Source organism: Astyanax mexicanus, chromosome 1 (genome assembly GCF_023375975.1).
Source record: "Astyanax mexicanus isolate ESR-SI-001 chromosome 1, AstMex3_surface, whole genome shotgun sequence".
NCBI classification, from domain to species: domain Eukaryota; kingdom Metazoa; phylum Chordata; class Actinopteri; order Characiformes; family Acestrorhamphidae; genus Astyanax; species Astyanax mexicanus.
Window position 1 is genome coordinate 106,275,695 of NC_064408.1, and position 22,168 is coordinate 106,297,862.

General features: G+C 38.7%; 1 protein-coding gene across 1 annotated transcript in view; it reads right to left on the bottom strand.

Annotated features, from left to right (window-relative positions):
• Positions 1-22,168, bottom strand: part of LOC103044085 (cadherin 7a) — a 261,452-nt gene that overhangs the window by 163,494 nt on the left and 75,790 nt on the right. The window contains exon 3 of the mRNA XM_022680284.2: positions 10,823-11,117. Coding sequence (XP_022536005.2) covers positions 10,823-11,117 — 295 coding nt within the window. The remainder of the gene's footprint in view (positions 1-10,822; positions 11,118-22,168) is intronic.

Consider the following 22,168-nt stretch of genomic DNA (forward strand, 5'->3'; position numbering starts at 1 on the left):
GAGACACTGGCTGTGTCTGAAATGCAAAAAATCCTGCATTGATGACTTGCAGCCCACACTTGCTCACTAAGAGGGCAGTGCAGTAATAAAAGTTTCTTCAATTTGTCCTTGAGAAAAGTCCTAATAAAAATGCACACCAGATTCATGATTTTTTAAACTGTAGAATTTGATAAAAGATCCTCCTGTCCGTCCTCTAGTCAATCAACTTATCGTCTTTATGTCCATTCCGCTGTCCATCCTTCTGTCCATCACTTAGTCAATCCACTTATACATATTTATTTCCTTCCTGCTGTCCATCCTTCTGTCTATCCTTCAGTCAATCCTGCTGTCCATCCTTCTATCCATCCCTCTGTCCATCCTCCAGTCAATCCTCTTATTCATCTTTATGTCCATCCCGCTGTCCATCTTTCTGTCATCCTCCAGTCAATTCTGCTGTCCATCCTTCTGTCTATCCTTCAGTCAATCCTGCTGTCCATCCTTCTATCCATCCCTCTTTCCATCCTCCAGTTAATCCACTTATCCGTCTTTATGTCCATCCTGCTGTCCATCTTTCTGTCCATCCTCCAGTCAATCCACTTATCCGTCTTTATGTCCATCCCACTGTCCATCTTTCTGTCCGTCCTTCATTCAATCCTGCTGTCCATCCTTCTGTCCATTTTCCAGTCAATCCCCTTATCCATATTTAAGTCCATGCCCCTGTCCATCCACTAGTCAATCCACTTATCCTTCTTTATGTCCATCACGCCGTCCATCCTTCTGTCCACCCTCCAGTCAATCCCATTGTCCATCCTTCTGTCTACCCCTCTGTCCATCCTCCAGTCAATCCGGCTGTCTATCCTCCAGTTCACCATCCAGTCTTCTGTCCATCCTCCTGTCCTTTTTTACTTCCATCTTTCTATCCGTCACCAGGTTTATCCTCCTGTCAATCTCCCTCCCCATCCTCCTGTACATATTTTTGTCCATCCTCTTGTGTATCTCCCTGTCCATCCACCTCTTTGCCTTCCTCTCCATTCCTCTGTCCATCCCTTATCCATCCTCCTGTACATCCCCCTGTATATTCCTCCTGTACATCCCTCTGTCCATCCTCATGTCCAGCTCTCTGTTCATCCTCCTGTCCATCCTTCTGTCCATTTCCTTGTGCACCTCCCTGCCTATCTTCATGCCTATCCACCTGTCCACCCCCCCCCCCCCCCGTCCATATTTGTGTCCACAGCCCGGTCCATATTTGCTGTCTATCCTCCTGTTCAATGATACACACCCACAAACCAAAGTGTGCTGATTTTGAATTATCTGGTCATCAACTGTTGCTGGTTTTGCCATCTATGTTCTATGGTTTGCAATCAGTTGCCACATTGAAATAATTTGAGATTCAGTGTGGGCTTCTGGTTTGGAACCAATGCCTTGCCGATAAGACTGGACCCCCACTCCAGTAGTCATAACTACATAAACTGCCCACTCTTGTCCAGCTTCAGAATAAATACCCTTAAGGGCACACTAGCAGAGACAAAATTGGCACACTTACACTAAGTAGCTACTGTGTAGAAGTACATGTTCAACTATTTTTTCAACTTCAGATCACAGGAACAGGCTTTATAATAATTGCTGTCATTATTACCAAGCAGAACATCAGCATATCAGTTTCTTCAGAAGGCTTGTGGTCAGTTTACAGATAATGCAGCTTCTCGCTGAAAGTACAGCAGCCATTACAGCTATTAGTGGGGTCAATTCACAGCGCCTGCATCCTCGCTGACTGTGAGTGCTCCCTCTTTCAGAGCTGCTCCTGTGTGAAAGTTAAAAGCACTAAGGGGGGGATTTGGAGTGTTAATAGTGAAGCCTTTGGCAGCAGAAAAATCCCCAGCAGACAGAAGCAGGCAATAGGGCAGCCTGCAGTTTATTATACACACTCCCCGTCCAAATGTTTTATAGACAGCTCCTGAAATTAACAGTATTAATAGAGAGTTTATCCTTTCTTTACTGCAGTAAGAGCCTTAACTCTTCTAGGAAGATATTACACTATATTTTACATTGTTGTTGTGAGGAATTGAGTGCATTTAGCTACAAGAACCTTATTTCTCATTTTATATGCACTGTAATGTTCAAATTTATTATATCTGATGTTGGATTATTAGGTCTTATTTGCATGAAAAAGCTGGTTGACCAACATGACCAGCAATAGCAAGCATGACAAAATCAAGTGCAACAGAAACTATGCTGGTCATGCTGGTTTTGGGGAAACCTCGTCTTAGCTGTTGCATCATTGCTGTGAGGATTTGATTGCATTTACAATAATTAAGGTAAAACAAAATCTGTATTTATTAATGTTAAACTATATGATCTTGATCACAAACACCACTCCAATTCACAACAATGGTACCCAATTACTCCAGACAATGCACTATGCTTGGATCTTGACCATCATGGGATATGTTTTTGTTTATGTTTAATGTTTTATTTGGTCTACATTGCCACACTAGACAACCGTATGATCATGCCTAATCCTGCTGGCTGAAATAAATGACCAGCGATCAAAATTGTCCTGGTGGAAAATCCAATTCAAAACCACGCTTTGGTGATAGCTGGTTTCAAATGGTCTAAGTTGGGTTTTGATGGACATGGTGGTTAAAAAGCTGCTCAACTATGCAAAAACATACTGGAGGCCTGTTTATTGGTAAGAAGTCTGGTTAACCGTCTCTTGACCAGCACAATGTATGTTTGATTTGTTATTACTCATGCTTGGTCATGCTGGTGGAACAGCATTTCAACCACCATTAAAAATCCAGTTTAGACCATTTAAAACCAGCTGAAAAAAAAAAGCTGGCATTGGATTGGATTTTTGACTTGACTTGAGTGACTTGGGTCTTTATACTACTCCAAGCTGGCTGCCTAATCAGTTCAATGCATGCCAGCTGGGACAGACCGGGGCTGCGTGTCCAGTCATGGGGCAGACCCAGGCCTCCCCTGCCTCCACATGTCACAATACATAGCAGTAGAAAAGGTACTTGTGGATGTAAAACTTGGGGTGTGCTATCAATATCTGTATCTGTATATATTTAGAGTTCCAAATATCCAAAATCTCTGCGTCTATACTTGTCTCAAATGCAAGGAAATCTGTAAATCTGTTTATCACAGTCTTCAAATTAGGCCAAGAAATGCACCTTTAATTTCTACGCAAACAAATGACTCAACTATTGTATCCATAGAGACCTTCATTCACGCACACCCCTCACCAAAAATAGAAAAACAGCTATGCGAGACAAACTGCTTTTAAATGTAGATTTAAATTGTGTTACCTTGCTCAGTAACACATTCAGTGCATGACATCAGTGTGTCTTTTCACTGTGGCTGTCCAAATCTTGTTTTCTCTAAATCTGATTCTTTTCAGGATCTGTTCAGAATATTTGGCGTTATCCAATATTTCAAATTTATCTAAACAGTTTGCACTCTTAAAATGATGCACAAGAGCAAATTATCTATGCTTTACGTAAAAAGGTTTGTGCTTATGTAAACACTTTACTCCTTTGTGGGTAATGGATGAAGAGAAGCTAAACAACAAACTGAACTTATTAGATACTGCTCTCCATGAAGTTTGCTGCACCTTCCATTTAAATAGAGCCTTGTAGAGCCAAGGAGGATCATAAAGTGCCCTTTCCAACATTTTACCTGTCAGGGCATTCAGTATGTGTATCAAGCAAAATATCTTGGGCACATTATTACTGACAAGGTGGAAGATGATGTTGACATGTATAGGCAGAGACGAATGTTGTATGTCCAAGCAAACATGTTAGTGAGAAAATTTCATTTCTGTTCTGATGATGTGAAAGTAAGTTTGTTTCGTGCCTACTGTACTCCTATGTATGCAGCCCCACTATGGGTCAGCTACAAAAAAGAGACCCTGCGTAAACTTCAAGTAGCATATAATGACTGTCTGAGGATATTGCTGAAAAAGCCTAGGAGTTGCAGTAAACTATTTTGTGACTCAAGACTAAGTACTATACATGTTCTCTTGATGAACCTAATGTTTAAGTTCATGTGTCGTCTGGATAAGTCTCAAAACTGTATTATAAGGGTTCTCACAAGCCCTAGATGCAGCTCTGTCAGATATCAATCATATATGTGGAAGCATTGGTATGGCTGCCTTTTAAGACTGTCATGACTGATAGTATGGTTGTACATGCTTATGCATCATTTTTTTTTCTCTTGTTTTCTTATGTATATGTTGTATGTCTTCCTATTGGGCCTAGAGCTTGTAATAAAGTTTAATAAAAATAACTGTCAGGTATTTTGCTTTTACTTTAACATGAGTTATAGGGAGACATCAACACAGATGTTTATGAGATATTACCTCACTATTCCACCACTGAAAACCTCCCTCAATTGTGTCGGGTTCTTTTGTGCCCTCCTGGATGAGTTGTCCATGCTCTTTTGGCCTGCCATTCCTGGGAAAGTTCACCAGTGTTTCTCCATTTGCAAATATAATAGCTCTCACTGTGATCTAAAAAGCCTTTTCTAAACTGACAGATGTCAATTACTTTTTTTTTCACATCTGGTTTTGAATTCCTTCAGATCAGAGCATAATGTGTTACTTTTTCACACCACTGTATAAATACATATGCAGTAACATAATGATAAAAATGGGATTTGGACTCCTCATTTTACCTACGTGTGAATGTAGCTTTAGAGACAGTTCTTGCAGGCGAGAAGGCAGAAACGGGGTATGCGCGTGGGTATCCGAGCGAGGCTAGCGGCTAGCCCACACAAGCCAGCTATCCCCACCATACTTTTGGCCAATGTACGCTCTCTGGACAATAAACTGGACTACATCCGCTTACTTCAGTCAACTCAGAAGACCGTGAGAGACTGTTGTGTTTATGTTTTCACCGAAACCTGGCTCAACAACAGCGTCCCGGACCACGCCGTTCAGCTGGAGCGGCTAACATGCTATCGGGCGGACCGCGCGCTAGCTAACGGAGGTAAGAGCCGCGGCGGCGGACTCTGTGTTTACATCAGCGATGCTTGGTGATGAAACGTTGTTGTGGTCTGTAAACACTGCTCACCGGTAGTGGAACTGATGATTATCAAGTGCCGTCCGTTCTATCTACCGAGAGATTTCTCCGCCGTGCTGATCGCTGCTGTTTACATCCCTCCGACCTCCAACAACAGCGTGAGGAGTGAAGCACTGAATGAACTGTACCAGTACATCAGTGAGCAGCAGACAGCACACCCAGAAGCTTTTCTCATTCTGGCTGGAGATTTCAACCATGCAGACCCAAAGAGTGTGTTTTCTGGACTTTTTAAACACATAGACTTTCCAACCAGGGGAAACAACATATTGGACCAGGTCTTTACTACACACAGAGGAGCCTACCGAGCCTCCCCCCTCCCCCACCTGGGAGCCTCTGATCACCTCACCATTATGCTAATGCCAGCTTACAGACCACTGGTTAAAGTCACCAAACCAGTTCTTAAGCAGGTACGAGTATGGCCAGAGGGTTCCTCAGAGGCACTTCAGGACTGTTTCAGCACAACAGACTGGAATATGTTCAGAGAGGCTGCCACCCACAACAACTCCACAGACATTCAGGAGTACACAGAAACTGTCTCTGCCTACATCACCAAGTGCACTGATGATGTAACCGACCTCAAGACCGTCACTGTTCGAGCGAATCAGAAACCATGGCTGACAGGAGAGGTCCACAAGCTCCTGAAGGCTAGAAATGCAGCCTTCAGAACAGGTGACCAGGCAGGCTTGAGGTCAGCCAGGGCCAACCTGTCCCGCGGGATCAGGAAAGCTAAGAGGCTGTACTCAAAGAAGATTTCCCAACACTTCAGTGACAGCAGAGACACACGGAACCTGTGGCAGGGTATCCAGTCTATCACAGGCTATAAACCACATCCACAGACCTGCGACAGCGACACATCTCTGCTGAACGACCTGAATGGGTTCTTCGCAAGGTTCGAGCCACTCAACAACACACCCGCCCAGAAATCCATCCTTCCTCCTGGTGACCAGGTGCTGACGCTGTCCCCAGACAGTGTGAGGAGAGCGTTCAGCAGGATCAATGCTCGGAAAGCTCCTGGGCCTGACAACATTCCTGGCCGTGTGCTGAGAGACTGTGCCTGGGAACTCGCAGAGGTTTATACTGACATTTATAACACCTCTCTGAGTCAGGCGGTGGTTCCCACATGCTTCAAAGCCACCACCATCATCCCTGTCCCAAAGAAGGCATCGCCATCCTGTTTCAATGACTATCGTCCAGTTGCACTCACCCCCATCCTCATGAAGTGCTTCGAACGACTAGTCATGCATCACATCAAGTCTTTGCTCCCCCCCTCCCTGGACCCCTACCAGTTTGCTTATCGGTCAAATCGCTCGACTGATGATGCCATCTCCACTGTTCTCCACTCAGCCCTCACACACCTGGACAAGAAGAACACCTATGTCAGAATGCTGTTTGTTGACTTCAGCTCAGCATTCAACACAATTGTCCCCCAACAGCTCATACACAAACTGGACAGTCTGGGGCTGAGCACTTCACTGTGCAACTGGCTGTTAGACTTCCTGACTGGAAGACCACAGGCAGTGCGGGTTGGCAGCAGCACATCCAGCATCACCACACTGAACACAGGGGCTCCCCAAGGATGTGTGCTGAGCCCCCTTCTGTTCACTCTGCTGACCCATGGTTGCACACCAGCACACACCTCCAACCTCTTCGTCAAGTTTGCGGATGACACGACGGTGGTGGGTCTCATCAGCAACAACAATGAGTCACACTACAGGAGCGAGGTGAGCCGCCTGGCCTCCTGGTGCAAACACAACAATCTCTCTCTGAACACAGAGAAGACCAAGGAGATTGTTGTGGACTTCAGGAGAACTCACACACTGCACACTCCTCTGTTCATCAACGGAACTGCGGTGGAGAGGGTGAGCAGCACCAAGTTCCTGGGTGTGCACGTCACAGAGGACCTCTCCTGGAGCACCAACTCAGCGTCACTGGCCAGGAAGGCAAATTAGCGTCTCTACTTTCTCCGCAAGCTGAGAAGAGCTGGAGTCCCCACCCCCATCATGACCACCTTCTACAGAGGGGCCATCAAGAGCATACTGACCAGCTGTTTCACCGTGTGGTACAGGGCCTGCACAGCATCCTGCCGCAGGACCCTCCAGCGCATCGTGAGAGCAGCTGGGAAGATTGTTGGCACCTCTCTCCCCTCCCTTCAGGACTTGTACAGCTCCCGCCTCACACGGAAAGCCCTCCGTCTGGCAGGAGATCCCTCCCACCCACTACACAGCTTCTTCAGCCTGCTGCCATCAGGGAGGAGACTGCGGAGTCTCGGGGCGAGGACCAGCAGACTGCGAGACAGCCCCATCCATCAGGCTGTGAGGATGCTGAACTCTCTTCCTGCTCTACCCCCCATCCCAATCCTGCCCCCACTCCTCACTACAATGCACAAAGTACTGGTCCCTTCCAAACGGACTTGCACTACACAACACCTGCACTACTGATACTTGCACTGTCAATACGCACTTTAATTCCACTTAATTAAACTGTGAACTTTAAGGACTTATGCACCCATTCACTTTACCAGCCTTAAGCTATATACCATATACCGTATTTGCACTACTGTTATTTACTATTTTTACTGTCATTCCATCTCAATCAACATCAATATTGCACTATTGTCTTACGTATGTTTATTGTGTCTTGCTGTATTGAACATATAGTGTCTCCCACTCTTTTATATTATAATTATATATCTATTTTTACTTATTTTTACTTATATTTATATATCTATTCCTCCCCCACACCACTGCACCTTGTTTTTGTCTCATGTATGTCTATTTGTGTCCCTGCTGTATTGTACACATAGTGTCTCCCATTCTCCTTTATTATATCTATTATCTGTACTTGCTGTAAAATTGGGAAGGAGAGTAACGTAATTTCAATTCTCTGTATGTCCTGTACATATGCAGTATTGACAATAAAACTACTTGACTTGACTTGACTTGACTGTAATGTGCACAACCTGAACCTTTTAGTCATATTTGATAATGCCTACCCTCCATCTCTACCAGTATATTTCCTCCGACTTTAAAGGGAAAATCAGACAGAAGGAAAAAAGCTGTCATAAACTAGTTGGATGCAGTTATAAAGTAAAGGTCTATTAATTCTAAAATACTTAATGTTATATTTTGACAATGAACACTTAAATAGACTTTTTTATATGGTTGCATTTACTGTACATAAGACTGGCCAATCAGAGCTTGATTGTGATGAATAAAACTCACTATCAGAAAGACTAAATTTACTTTAGCAGAGCCTAAAAAATATAAAACAATAGTGCATATTGTCGCTGTCCAATGAATAACACTTATTTCCAGAACAGCAACTTTACAGGAGAGAGAAAAAAACGTGTAAACTTTCAATGGAAGTCAATGTGAAACTAGTTTATTTCAGGTCATTTTAAAGAGTTTCTATTGGTCTGTTTATCAAGAAATTTTGGCACAGTGTAAGGGACAGTCTGTCTGTTCAAATTATGCAGTAAACTGAAAATCTGCAAAAATGGAGATAAGTGTTTTTCATAGGACAGCGACGATATGTTGAATATAATATATGGCTGATTATAGCTTGTATCTCTAATTTATGCTTGTGGTCTTTCTTGTAGTTAAATTTGTTATAAAGACTAAGAGGAAGAAGAAATTCTAGTCTTAAGACTAAAGACTAAAGTGTGATTTAGTAAATTAGTCACGTGCATGTACGTGGTGAGGTGTTATCTTGTGAGTGAGGTTGAATGTAGTCTACTATGCTTAAAGTAATAGTACTAGATGAATGGAACATTCCATTTCTGACTTCAGGCATATCCTATTTTTGAATCGACAGTGTTCTGAGAATATATCATAGAAGACATTACAACCCTAAGTAGACAGAGCAGTGGATGGTAATAATCGTGATCTGCAGAATCTGGCTAGAATTGGCAGATGCAAAGCAAGAGGCCACACACACATACAGTTTCAATGGCACATTCCAAAAATCACAAGCCCTGTCCCATGACTTTTGGCATGCCACTGTATTTTCGAACATACAGAGCATCTTTCAGTATTCTTTTGGCAAGCTTAAGGTTTGGATTACACAGTGATATTTAATTCATCCTACACATTTCAAACTGTTGGCGTAATGACATTTTATAACCAGGTGTTTCATTATTACCTTCAGAAGAGTAGAGAAATGTTGAAGTTGAGGTTCATTTGAACAAGTGCTACAGCAGCGGCGTACGACTCTTCTTCTGAAGTGCCGTCGCTGAGCACCTCCTCCAGAAAGCGCTCTCTAAACGCTCACCGGCGTCTTAGCCAAACCATCACCATATAAATACACCTGGAGACAACTCTGGATTAGCATACTGATTACAGCACTACTTCTGATCTGCTGGCACATGAAACGCCTCACAGTGTGCGCAGGCTGATATCTCAGCATCATGGGCAGCTGCATTAACATGGCTCAGACACGCTAACAATATCTAAGCTGGAAGTTTTATATCGCTTGTAGAACAAAAAAGCTCATAGAGTGCATGCAATTTTTAGTTATATTCAGTGTTACACCTTAGACCATGTTTGTAGTAGTATTTCTTCTTTTCTTAGTTCTTAATGTTTCTGTCTTGTTTTCTTGCTTGTCTTCCCTTGTCTGCTTGTGTTTCTCACCATGTTCTCTGTAGAACATGGCCTTGTTTTGTTTCTCTCTTGTCTTTGCCCAAGCCCAGCCCTGTCTTTAGTTCACCCACCTGTGTCTCATTTGTAACCCAGCCCCCTCGTTATCTACACCAGGTGTTCCTTGTCTGTTTCTGTGCATATGCATATACATACACTTATATGTTTTGTTTGTTTGTTTCTGGTTGGTTATCTATTTTTTGTTTATTTGTTTTTTGGTTTAGCTTCTGATTGATTTGTTAGTCTTTGCTTTTCTATCTAGTGCTTTGTTGTTTGTATTATAGTCTTTGAGTTATTGTTTTATTGTTTTGTAGGTTTCATTAAAGCTACTAATAAAACCAACTTGCATTTGCATTCTGTGTTACATTTAACATTGATGTCATTTAGCTGATCCAGAGTAACTTATTTCTATTATAGAAATAATGTAGCGTTAGGAGTCTGCCTTAAGGATTCTTATTGGTGTAGCACAGCATAGTCAGCCAGACCGAGAATTGAACCCCAGTCACCCACATGATGTGGTAGCTTTGTGGCAGAGGGTGGTGTTATCCACTGCACCACACCACACCACAAAAAATGCACTCCACAAGGAACACAACCAAATAAAAAACATATGTTCTATATGTTCTACAAAATGTATGTACTGTTAATAATAGTAGCAGTAGAAGAGTTGTATTGTTATTATTGATCAATTGGAAAAAAATAATTTTATAAACTGTATGTATATATATATATATATATATATACAGGTATATATACATACAGGTATATATACATACAGTTTATAATATTATATATATATATATATATATATATATATATATATATATATATATATATATATATATATATATATATATATATGGCAAGAAATGGCAAGTTAACAGCATTTTAGTTTGTTTAACTTTTTTTGCGTATTTGTTTTCTACAGTATCTGGATATTATTGTGTGCCTGTGATAGAAAACTCATAGACCGTGTTCAACACTGAAATCCACATCATCCAATGTCTCTAACAGAAATATATTAAAGGGGATGAACCTGGTCCACATGTATAAGAATAAGAAATTGATCCCAGATCATTGATTGATATGAACTGTAGGATAGTTCAGGCTTTAAAAATTACTCACCAAGAGGAGACATCTCAGGCACTCCAGCAATATACGGTCCATCTGGAAACTTGGGTTCATTGTCGTTGATGTCCTGCACCTTAACGATGAACTCCGACTCCGCCTCCACTGGGATGTTGGTCTCGCGGTCCACGGCTTGCGCCCGCAGGGTGTAGTATCCCTGTTCCTCTCGGTCCAGACGTTTGGTAGCGTGGATGTCCCCTGTGTTCTCGTCGATGGTGAAGATGGAGGACGCGCCCTCGCCGGTCAAGACATACTTCACGTTTCCATCACCCTTATCCACATCTGAGTGGAGCTGGAAGGAGGAGGAGGAGGATAATAATGGAGTCAGACACGAAGAACAAGTGTTTCCCTGTCCTTCTGAACATGAGAGAAAAGCCATTTTCAATGGAAATTCTGACACTTGAGTACAATGTTTCAAGTTTCGAAGGAGGTTACTGAAAAAAAACAAACAAAAGATTAGTTAAAATTCATGTGTTCCTGAGGCCTCGCCAAACAGTAGTTATAATATAAGTTATAATACGCCCTTCAAAAAAAATATATACATATATTTTGTCGCCTCAGAAATAACTGATATGTGATATTATTGTCATTGTAAGAGCATTTTTTTTTCCACTGACTTCATGAGAATAGACAGTCAAGTCCCAATATTATGAACACCTCCTGGTTTCTACACTCACTGTCCATCATATCAGCTCCACTGAGCATATAGGACACTTTGTATATCTATAATTACTTATATACTAAATTTATTCATATGGTATAACTGTTTCTCTGTATATTCCATCTATCTTCCTCCTTTTACCCTGTTCATCAATGGTCAATGAGGAGGGATTATTATTCAGGTGGTGGATCATTCTCAGCACTGCAGTGAAACTTATGTACATGGTGGTGTGTAGTGAGTGTGTGTTGTACTGGTATGATTGGATCAGATACAGCAGTGCTGCTGGTGGTTTTAAACAAGATGGATGGATGGATGGATGGATGGATGGATGGATGGATAGACAGATAGATATGAGTAGTTGAAGAGTCTGATGGCTCTTGGGACAAAGGATGTACTGAATCTTCTTTGCAGTGTTTGCAGGGTAGGGTAATAGTGATGTTTAACTGATATTATTTTAGATATTTGAGATAATATTGTTTGTTGTAGTAATGCTAATAAATGTGATTGGGATGATTTTTTATTATTATTTTTGAACTGCTGTTATTGTAAGAATCTCTCCCAATGTATTGGGCTCAACTTCCTACAAACACATAGGGCCCTATACTCAACCCTGCTCAAGGTGTGGTGTCATGTTCATTGCTATCTTACACCCCACCAACAGTCTAATATCATGGCTTGCACCGTTTAATAGGACATTGTGCTTGTAAATATATCTACGCAGATGGTTGTGGTGGTCTCAAAATGAGATGTGTTGAGGTAAATTGCTATTTTGGCAATGGAAAACACAGATGCACCACTGATTTATTAGAACCATGACAACAGTCAGATTGCTGTTTTATTACACGCACAAAGACACGCAACAGTGCAAACCAAACTTTTATATGAACAATAAACAGAATATAAAATAAAATTGCTGTTCCCTTAATTGACTTGTTTGCATACCTTTACAGTGTGAATGTAGTTTTTTTAAAGAGAATAGGAAGTGACCCGCTAATTGGTTTATTTCATGTTACGCCTAAAGCACAACTAAGAATAATTAAGATAATTAGTACATGCCTTTTGCGCATTATGAGCTGCACAAAGAGTACTTTTCCCATCATTACGATAGCAAAGATACACTGACACACCCTAAATCAAGCTGCATGGTCCACAGTTGACAGCTCACATATAAAATTGCTAAAATAGGACCCATTGATGTTCAATATGAAGGTCCACCAAAATTACTGAAATAAATATCAATATATTGTGCAATACTGTACAAGCCTAAGCTATAATTCAGTATGAGAAGCAAGAAGTGTCTTTGCAACTGTGGGGAGTGGTTGCAAATTAATAGCATGTGTTTATCAACATCAACACAATGTCAACACTAACAGTGTCATTATTTTCAGAGCTTATAAAATGTTTAACATGATATACTTTGATATACTAAAAATATAGCATAAATAACTATGGAATATGCTAAGCAGAAAACAAATCTACGCAGTACATGCATAACTCCCACACAGTGATTTATATTAAACTAAAGTTTTTCGTGATATGCGAAAAATATTCAGAAAGCTCAAGAAGCAGAAGACTAAAATACGCTCGCTTTAAAATCCGACACTTTGTTGAAGATTCTCCAGCCTGCTCTTCTTCCACTGCCCTGAGTCAAATCTTTAGTGAGTCAGCTCCTCAGTGAGAGGAGATACTGAAGTACTGAAGAACTGTATTTATAGCAACACCATTATTCTGGAACAAATTGTTTTGCCAATTGTTTTTACTCCCTAAAAATGCTCTAACTACATTTTTAGCGTCTCTAAACCCCTTTCATGATGTTTTCCTAATAATGCAAAACACGTTAACTCTTGGAAAACACCATTAACACATCGTCACCCAAACAACTGGAAGTGCAGACCTGATTTAGAGAATCTAAATGGAATAGAAAAGTGTTTTTTTAATCTATCTAATCATGTAACTGATAATCACATTGTGTGATATTTTTATTCATTAAATCACAGTTAGTTCCAACCCTGCAATGTGATTGGCTAAGAGGCATTTTATGAGTGACATGCACTGTACCCCAAAGCTCTTCATGTATTATTCCGACACATACAGGTAACCTAGCAACGATGCAGCGCTTACAAGCCAAACAGAGCGGCTACAAACAGAGCAGCAATAGAGTTTTTATAACCAAACAGATCATATTTTTCTTGTCATCTTTAACTCAAAATCTTTTAATAAACAGCGATAATAGAACAGTGGTATAATCGTAATAATACACTCAAGGTTCATGCTATAACATGTAATATAACATGTGATATTGACCTACGACCACAGCACAGTAGTGCATATATTACACATTAAAAGCACTGCCTCTCGTGTATTATTGCTTATTTATACAGTATATTAAGGATGAGCAGCTACATAAGCTAAATAAATTCTGGCAGTTTTTTTTTCTTATAGTATTTCATCATTTAATTTATTTGTATGTATTATGTATTTAATTATTAATTTGTTTAAGCTACAGCTGTGTATTGACAATATGAGATTTAATCATAATTGACTTTTATTTTTTACAGTGTTTAAGTGTTTAAAGTTTTACAACAGATAGTTTTACAAATGAATTTTTCGACATCACTGCAGCATGTTGGAAAGTCCAGGTGTGGTCCAGGTGTGCACCTCATAACTGTCCCCTGAGGTTATACTTAATAAGCAGTTTACATACTGCTATCCCATGACTTTTGGCTTTTTAGTGAAAGACGAATGATGCTACTTTACTCTTTACTTTAAAGATTAAGAACAGAGAACTCCAGCTTCCACTCAGAAACAGCTCTGCAGGCTTTACATTTCACTCATGAAATGTTTATTCAGAGGCAGCTCCTTCAGAACTGCTTCCACTGACTAGTTTCTACACTTCTAACTTCTGAAAAGCCTTTTTTTCTCTCTTTTACAAAGGAAAACGCAGTGATATGAAGTCTAACCAAGCTGCAGTCAAGTAAAAGTGTGTATTTAAAACATAGTAGCACTTTATTAACCCAAGGTCAGAACTTAACATTGTGAAAACATTGATAACACAGTTTTGATTCTTACTGAACAGGAAGGCCTGAACATGGAATATTCTCGCAACTGAGACAAGTGAGACCTGCAGCTCTTTAAATGTTGTTCAGGGTTCTTTTGTGACCTCCTGGATGAGTTGTCCATGCCCTTTTAAAAACTCTGGTCGGCCACACACTCCTGGGAAGGTTCTCCAGTGTTCCATGTTTTCTCCATTTGTGAATATTAGCTCTCACTCTGGTCCACTGTAGTCCCAAAGCCTTAACTTTGTAAATTTCTTTGTAACCTTTTCCAGACTGATAGATGATCAATGGTTTTCTGATTCTATTTTTGAATTAATTCAGATTGCAGCATAATGTGTCGACTTTTTATCTGCTTCATGTTGTCAGAAAGGTTCAATTTGAGTGATTTCTTGATTCTACAGGTCTGGCAGTAATCAGGTTTTTAAAGACAAAACAATTAAAAAGTATTGCTTATACATATTTATTGAACACATAAAGCAACTATTGTGTAATGAGAGACAGAAAGAGATTGAGAGAGAGAGAGAGAGAGAGAGAGAGAGAGGCAGAAGAGAAGGGACTTGTAAGAGAGTGAGAGTTAGTTATGAGATATAATCCATATTAGGGGTGGACGATATGGCTCTAAAATAATATCACGATATTTCAGGGTATTTTTGCGATAACAATATACTTGGCGATATAGGAAAACTAAAATAATTAATTGTATTCAGAAATATAGTATAATAGTATAACAGCATAATCATAATGTGGCAAAATAAATAATATAGCATAAAATAATATAATGCAGCAAAAAATATAGCAGAATATTTAGTGCATGCATATAAACTGCAAACTAAGACAATTATACAAAAAATACACCTAAAGCTTCACAGTAAATAATAGACTACTTTTAAGACAGAACAGCCCTATTATCACGATATGGATTTTTAATATCACGATATTTCTGTGTCACGATATATTGTATACGATATAATATTGCCCACCCCTAATCCATATTTCAACTTACTTCAAATGAAATGTAATCTACCTTCTGAAATTTGCAGTAGCGACAATGTGTTAACATTGCTAAATAAACTGCTAATACTGTATGTCACCAGGCTCTGTAAAAGAGTGAATTATGGGAGGAAGTTGGACCCAAACTTGGTAAAATTGTTAATTTCTGTTAAAAGTTTCCAGATTATTTCCATGCATTGATGTTAATGTTGTGTTAATGTTGACAGCACTAAATATGACCACATTTTTTCTCTCTAAATTATTCTGCCTTTTTAGTTATTCACAATACTTTACGCGCTTATTTTCAGCTGCCAAATATTCTGTGTATACCTGATATTACCCACTCGCACGAATTCAGAATCCACAAAATGTGCCAATTTCATGTAGTGTTACAGTGGTTTGTCTTGCAGTAATGGAAATGAATACGTAGAATCCTCCTCTCTCAGTCTGTTCGGAGGTGTGTGAGCACCGCAGCCCGTCTCTATTTAAGGATACGCTTCTGTTAGCCTGGATAAGGGGGTTCGAAGTGGTGAACGGAAAAAAAAAAACTTCTCTGCAAATCAATGCTGACACTTGGAGATGCTCTGTATGTAAACAAGCCTGCAGAAGCGATCGCGTGACTCGCTCCACCGTCTGTTTACTTTCCAACCCAACTTTTAGAGGCTAGCGGTGTCACCCAGCCATCCCTCAGCACCTTCTGAAACTTCGCCCAGTCTCTTCAGACATCTGCTGCTTAATATTGAACTTTAAGTTAAAGAAACTAAGAGATTTTAACATTGAAGAAAAATCACTACCTCATAAGAAACCGTAAGACATGGCCTTCACATTAATCTGTGTGAAAAATCTCCAAACACCTCAGACTTTCTGTAATTACCAGAAACCCTCTATGAAATCCCTGCTTACAATCTGCTTCACCCTGGTCACACCATGTTTGGAAATCCTGGGATGTAAAAAAAAATCAGAAGATGCCCTCCATAGGTTGCATTACATTTACCTTGGAAGTTGCTATCGGAGCTTAATTGGAAATGTCATTATTCCAATTAAATGGTCAGATAATTGTATGATTGTTTCAAAGCTTTCCCCCCCCAAAAAAAAACAGTTATCTAAAGACCTTGGAGTTTCAAACATGTGATTTGTCAATCATTTATTAGTGTTTTATTGTGAATCGACCAATCATCATTAAACACTAAACATTTTAACTCCAAAACACACATTTTAACAAAGCACACTACAATGTTTCTACTACATGCTGTATATTACAGATATAAATTATTAACATCACCAATCAGATTTTTATGAAACAAACCCTGCAGAGGACTTTATTATTTGAAATGAAGTGTATAGGTCACATACACTACAACATAATACTGAGAAATACTGCGATAAAACAAATATCTGATAATGTGCACTGTGGAGTATAATTATGATATGATAAGTATGTTTCATGCAACAACTGGATAAATTCATAATTTTTTCTCAGTTAGAACGTGTTAAAAATTAAACCGAGTATATCCCCATACCACTAACATATTACTACCATCATGCAAAATTCCTGTTTCTCCATTTTTGCAAAATTTCTTTTCTATTTTGACATTGTTTACTGGGACATATTATACCTCATTTTACACAAGTTAGAATACCAGCTCTATTCTTGCAAGTTTCAGTCCCTTTCAGAACGAATAGCAAATTAGCTGTTGCTGGCCACACCATGTATACGCTGAGCATTTACAACATGTTATTGTTAGCTTGTGCTAAATGGCAAAACATGAACAAAACTCATTATTTGAAAGTACTTATATTTCCCTCATTTGCTGACTTGCCAGAAACAGTAGGTACAGATTCCTCCATCAAACAAAGTCTGGTGGCTGATCCTGCTGTGCACTGTCTGAGGTTCTCAACCTAAATGACATTCATAGAAAATTAAATTGATAGATGAGTATTTATAAGAGTAGGTGAGACCCAAGTGGAAATACCAAAGCATGTGAAAAAATTAGTTTTGCATAAAATGTCCCCTTTAACCCTTTGAACCCTAGGCTGTTTTGGTGTGTTTTTTCTTTGTTTTTGTCAGTTCCTCTTTCAGGTATTATAACACAGTAATTATATCAGACAGTCACATGCCCTGATCTCTTTTACTCCAGAAGCCATGCAGCTGCTCAAAAATACAATTGTTCTATGTTTTGGTCAAACATTTTATCATGTTTTTAAATGTATATACTTTAAATGTATTCACACCTAAGATATCTTTTTAAAAATGGCTAGACTACAGTGTATATGAGTTGAAAGCATAAGAAATTGATGATAGTTCATTACATGGCTTATTAATTATTACTTTGACAAAATACATGGAGTTTACTAAAAACCTGACACTCAGAGCAGCCTATGCCTTTCAGTATTTTAATCAGGACACACAAAGAAAACTATATACAAAAATGTAAACTTTATAGTCTAAATAAATAAAAATGTTTAGTGCAAAATAACTACTTAATAAAAAAGGTGCAAGTAAAAAAAAAAAAAAAACTTTAGTTTGAGTAAAGCAGGTAGTTTCACACTTTTTCTGTGGACATTTTTGAGTCTTTATTTACTGATATTATTTGGTTTAAAACATCATATAAATGTGTTTGAAGCACTAAAGGTGAATAATATTGGTTGGGGAAGGAGATCTCACTTTTTTTTAGGTGTTTTTCTCAATGGGTTTCTTGTAGATGCTTGACCGCACTGGGATGTAACTGGTATTTGTTAGAAAGAGTAAGTTCTGCCGTTTCTAATCATATATGGATTATGTTTATGTGTGAAGGGATTCATGGGTAATTAAGCTGAGAACACAAGGTGCGATTTTGGACGGAAAATCTGTCCGTAGGGTTGTGTTGGTGTAGTGTTGGTGTGAACAGCCAAATAGTAACACTACCCTAGTAATACCACATTCCACACTAAAGAAAACATTCAAAATAAAAAATAAGCATGTTCAAATAGTTTTAGTTCAAAAACACTTCAGACCAATGATATTGTGGTAATTGAATGCAATTTTATATCGTAATTAAAATGATTAACTCGTAAAAACAGATCAACCTAAGCTCAAACTCATCAATGTTCTTTCCTATTTTCTAGTTTGAATATGACAGATGCTATTTTGTGGGGTTTGTTTCGTGGACAGGGATTAACTCTAGTTTATAAGCCTATGCAATTCTGTATTTCCCCTTCCAATGGAAAATCGTTATGCAAAATGCAGTGTAGTCTGAGATGAGGCTTAATCCCTGTCTAAGAAACTTCCTCATAACGTTTCAACATTTCAATAATAATGATAAATTGAGCGATAGAAGAGCCCCCAAATGACTGGATGATGAAAAAAAGGTTGATGTTTATGATAGGACAAGCTTTTTCTTGACAGTGATGCCTAAAATATATTTTCAAGAATGTTGGCTTTTCTCTTAAAAATGGTTATTTTGGCAGTATTGGCAAAGCAAGAAAACCTTGACATGTTAATTAATATGGGGACAGTTTCCTTGTTGAAAGCTCTACTGAATGCCCGGCAATTACATGTCCACAATAGAGAACATGGTACGACACCAGCAGAATATATATATATATATATATATATATATATATATATATATATATATTATATTTCTCCTCTCGTTTGACAGAATGCTGCTCCCCAGGATCCTCTGATGGCAAAGATATTTGTCAAATAACTTTTTTTTTCTCTTGTATTATTATTATTATTATTATTATTATTATTATTATTATTATTATTATTATTATTACTATTATTATTATTATTATTATTATTTTATAGGGGGTTAAAACAAAGATGCATATATAAATAAATATAAAACGGCTCTATAAAAGTTTCAGCCTTTGTGTTTTGCAGTTCCCAGTGGGGTGGAGCTGAGCTTTCCTCTACCCTGCAAGCTGTGAGAACAGTTTTGAGCCAAGAGAGAAATAAAAAGTCCATACCCACAAGCATGGTTGTGAACAAGACTGGCAACAGTACTCCCAGCCAGGCTGCGCTGCACTGCTCAACAAACCCTCTTAAATCCACAAGCGCCTGCAGAAAACTTCACTCCACACTTTCAATAGATGTGAAGAACGCCACATCCACTAGCTAGAGCTAGAAACATGGCCCCAAATATATTTATTTTTACTCTATTATTTATGTGGTTGTTGCTGTTGTTGAAGTAGTAAAGTGCAAAGCGAAGGCTTTAGAAAAGCCTTTTAAAAAAAATAATCAGAATGTATCTGAATTTAAACCCACTCTCTACATTCCAGAACAATCAGCAGCTGAAATGCTAAAGATGCATCGATCAATTCAGACACTGGTGGGAATTGGCTCCATTTTTATTTATTTTTATTTTTTTTATGGTAATATGAGAACTTTTACCTCACAAGATTGACTTTAGTTGAGTGAAGTTTGCAAAGACTTGGCACAAGCCAAACATCCCGCTATCTTTCCAATTTCTATCTCAGTTCATTAATTGAACTCAACGCTAGCTTTGCTAACCCGCATGGTCGTCTTCAAATAGCCTACAGAAAGCAGTTAGCGCCTTCCGAGGATCTAAACATCTGTGACTGTCGATCTGAGCAGGAATAAAGCATGAGAACGCTGAAGCTCTGAACTTCTGTTGAAGCCAGAGTGCCCTCAGCACAGAAAGACATGTCAAAACTTATAGTTCTTCCATCTGTGAAAGCTCTTACTGTTATACTGCAGACGTCTAAATCTACACTTCAGATGCACTACAGATCCATCAGCTTTACTGACTGTTGGTATTCACGCTAAAAAAGGATCCTGTCTTTGGAAAGATGTTGTAATGTTCTTAGAATGGTATTACTGCCTAAATAGCACAATTCTTATATGTTCTTTAACTTAAGAAACTTTGTGATTTGGCACATCACATAATTTTTGAACTAAGCAGTTCAAAAAGGTCAGCAACACTTTCAGTAACTAAAATATTTGGTCAAATGTGTGAATTTGAAGTCACTTTCAATTTATCATCATTATTGTATAATCTTTGTGTTAAAAAGTTCCAACAAGATTACATAAAAGTCATGCATATACACCTAAAATGTACCCCCAAAAATGGTTACATTTGCAACATATTAAGAACATATTTTAGGTTTAGGTTTAGATTGAGGGGAGGTTAAGTTTAGGTATAGGTTGAAGTATAGGTCAAGTTTAGGTTGACGTTTAGGTTAAGTTTATATTGTGTAGGTGTAGGTTGGGGTAGATTAGGTTTAGGTTGATTTGTAGGTTAAGTTTAGGTTTAAGTTAAGGGATAGTAGATAAAGTTTAGGTTTAGGTTGAGGTGCAGGTTAACTTTAGGTTTAGGTTGATTTGTAGGATAAGTTTAATTTTAGGTTGAGGTTTAGTTTAAGTTTAGGTTTAGGTTGAAGTGTAAGTTAAGTGTAAATTTAGGTTGATTTGTTGGATCAGTTTAGGTTAAAGCATAGGTAAAGTTTAGGTTTAGGTTGAAGTGTAGGTTAAGTGTAAGTTTAGGTTGATTTGTTGGATCAGTTTAGGTTTATGTTAAAGTATAGGTTGAGGTTTAGGTTGAAGGGTAGCAGGTTAAGTATAGGTTTACATTGGTTTGTTGGTTAAGTTTAGTTTTAGGCTGTTTTATTGGATCAGTTTAGGTTTAGGCTGGTTTGTTGGATAAGCTTAGTTTTAGGTTGACTTGTTGGATAGGTTTAGGTTGATTTGTTGGATAAGCTTAGTTTTAGGCTGGTTTGTTGGATCAGTTTAGTTTTAGGTTGACTTGTTGGATAAGTTTAGGTTTAGGTTGATTTGTTGGATAAGCTTAGTTTTAGGCTGGTTTGTTAGATCAGTTTAGTTTTAGATTGATTTGTTGGATACGTTTATGTTTGAGTTGATTTGTAGGATCATTTTAGGTTTAAGCTGTAGGACAAGTGTATTTGTAGATTGAGGTATAGGTTAAGTTTACATTTAGGTTGAGGAGAAGTAAGAATAGGTTAAGGTTTGGGGTGAGGGGATTATGTTAAATTTAGATTGAGGGGCAGTAGGGTTGGTTCAGATTTAGTTTAATTTGGTGATTAATCATATGTTTGGGTTGTGAGGTTGCAGAATAGTTTAAGGTTGATTTGTTGGATTGGTTTAGGTTAGGGTTGAGTGGTGGTAGGTTAAATTTAGATTAAGATGTCACCTAAATGTTGGTTTTGGTCAATTTGTTGGATAGGTTTAAGTTAGGGCTGAGGAGTGAAAGGTTACGTTTAGGTTAAGGTGTAGGTTAAATTTAAGTGTTGGTTGATTTGCTGGTTAAATTAGGTATGTGTTGATTTGTTGGTTAGGTGTATGTGGGGCTTTAGGTGTCAGTCAAGTTTAAGTTTAGGCTCAGGTTGATTTGCTGGATTAGTTTAGGTTAGGGCTGAGAAGTGGTAGTTTAAGTTTAGATCAAGGTGTAGGTGTAATTTAGGTTTGGGTCGATTTGTTGGTTAAATTAGGTATGTGTTGATTTGTTGGTTAGGTGTAGGAGGGGGTTTAGGTGTCAGACAAGTTTAAGTTTAGGCTTATACAGTATATATCATGTTAATTTGCACTTTATTGATGTTTACCGATGGTTGCACTGATGGGATTTAATCCAATTTTGACGATGGTATAGATTCTGTTTTATTATATTATATTAT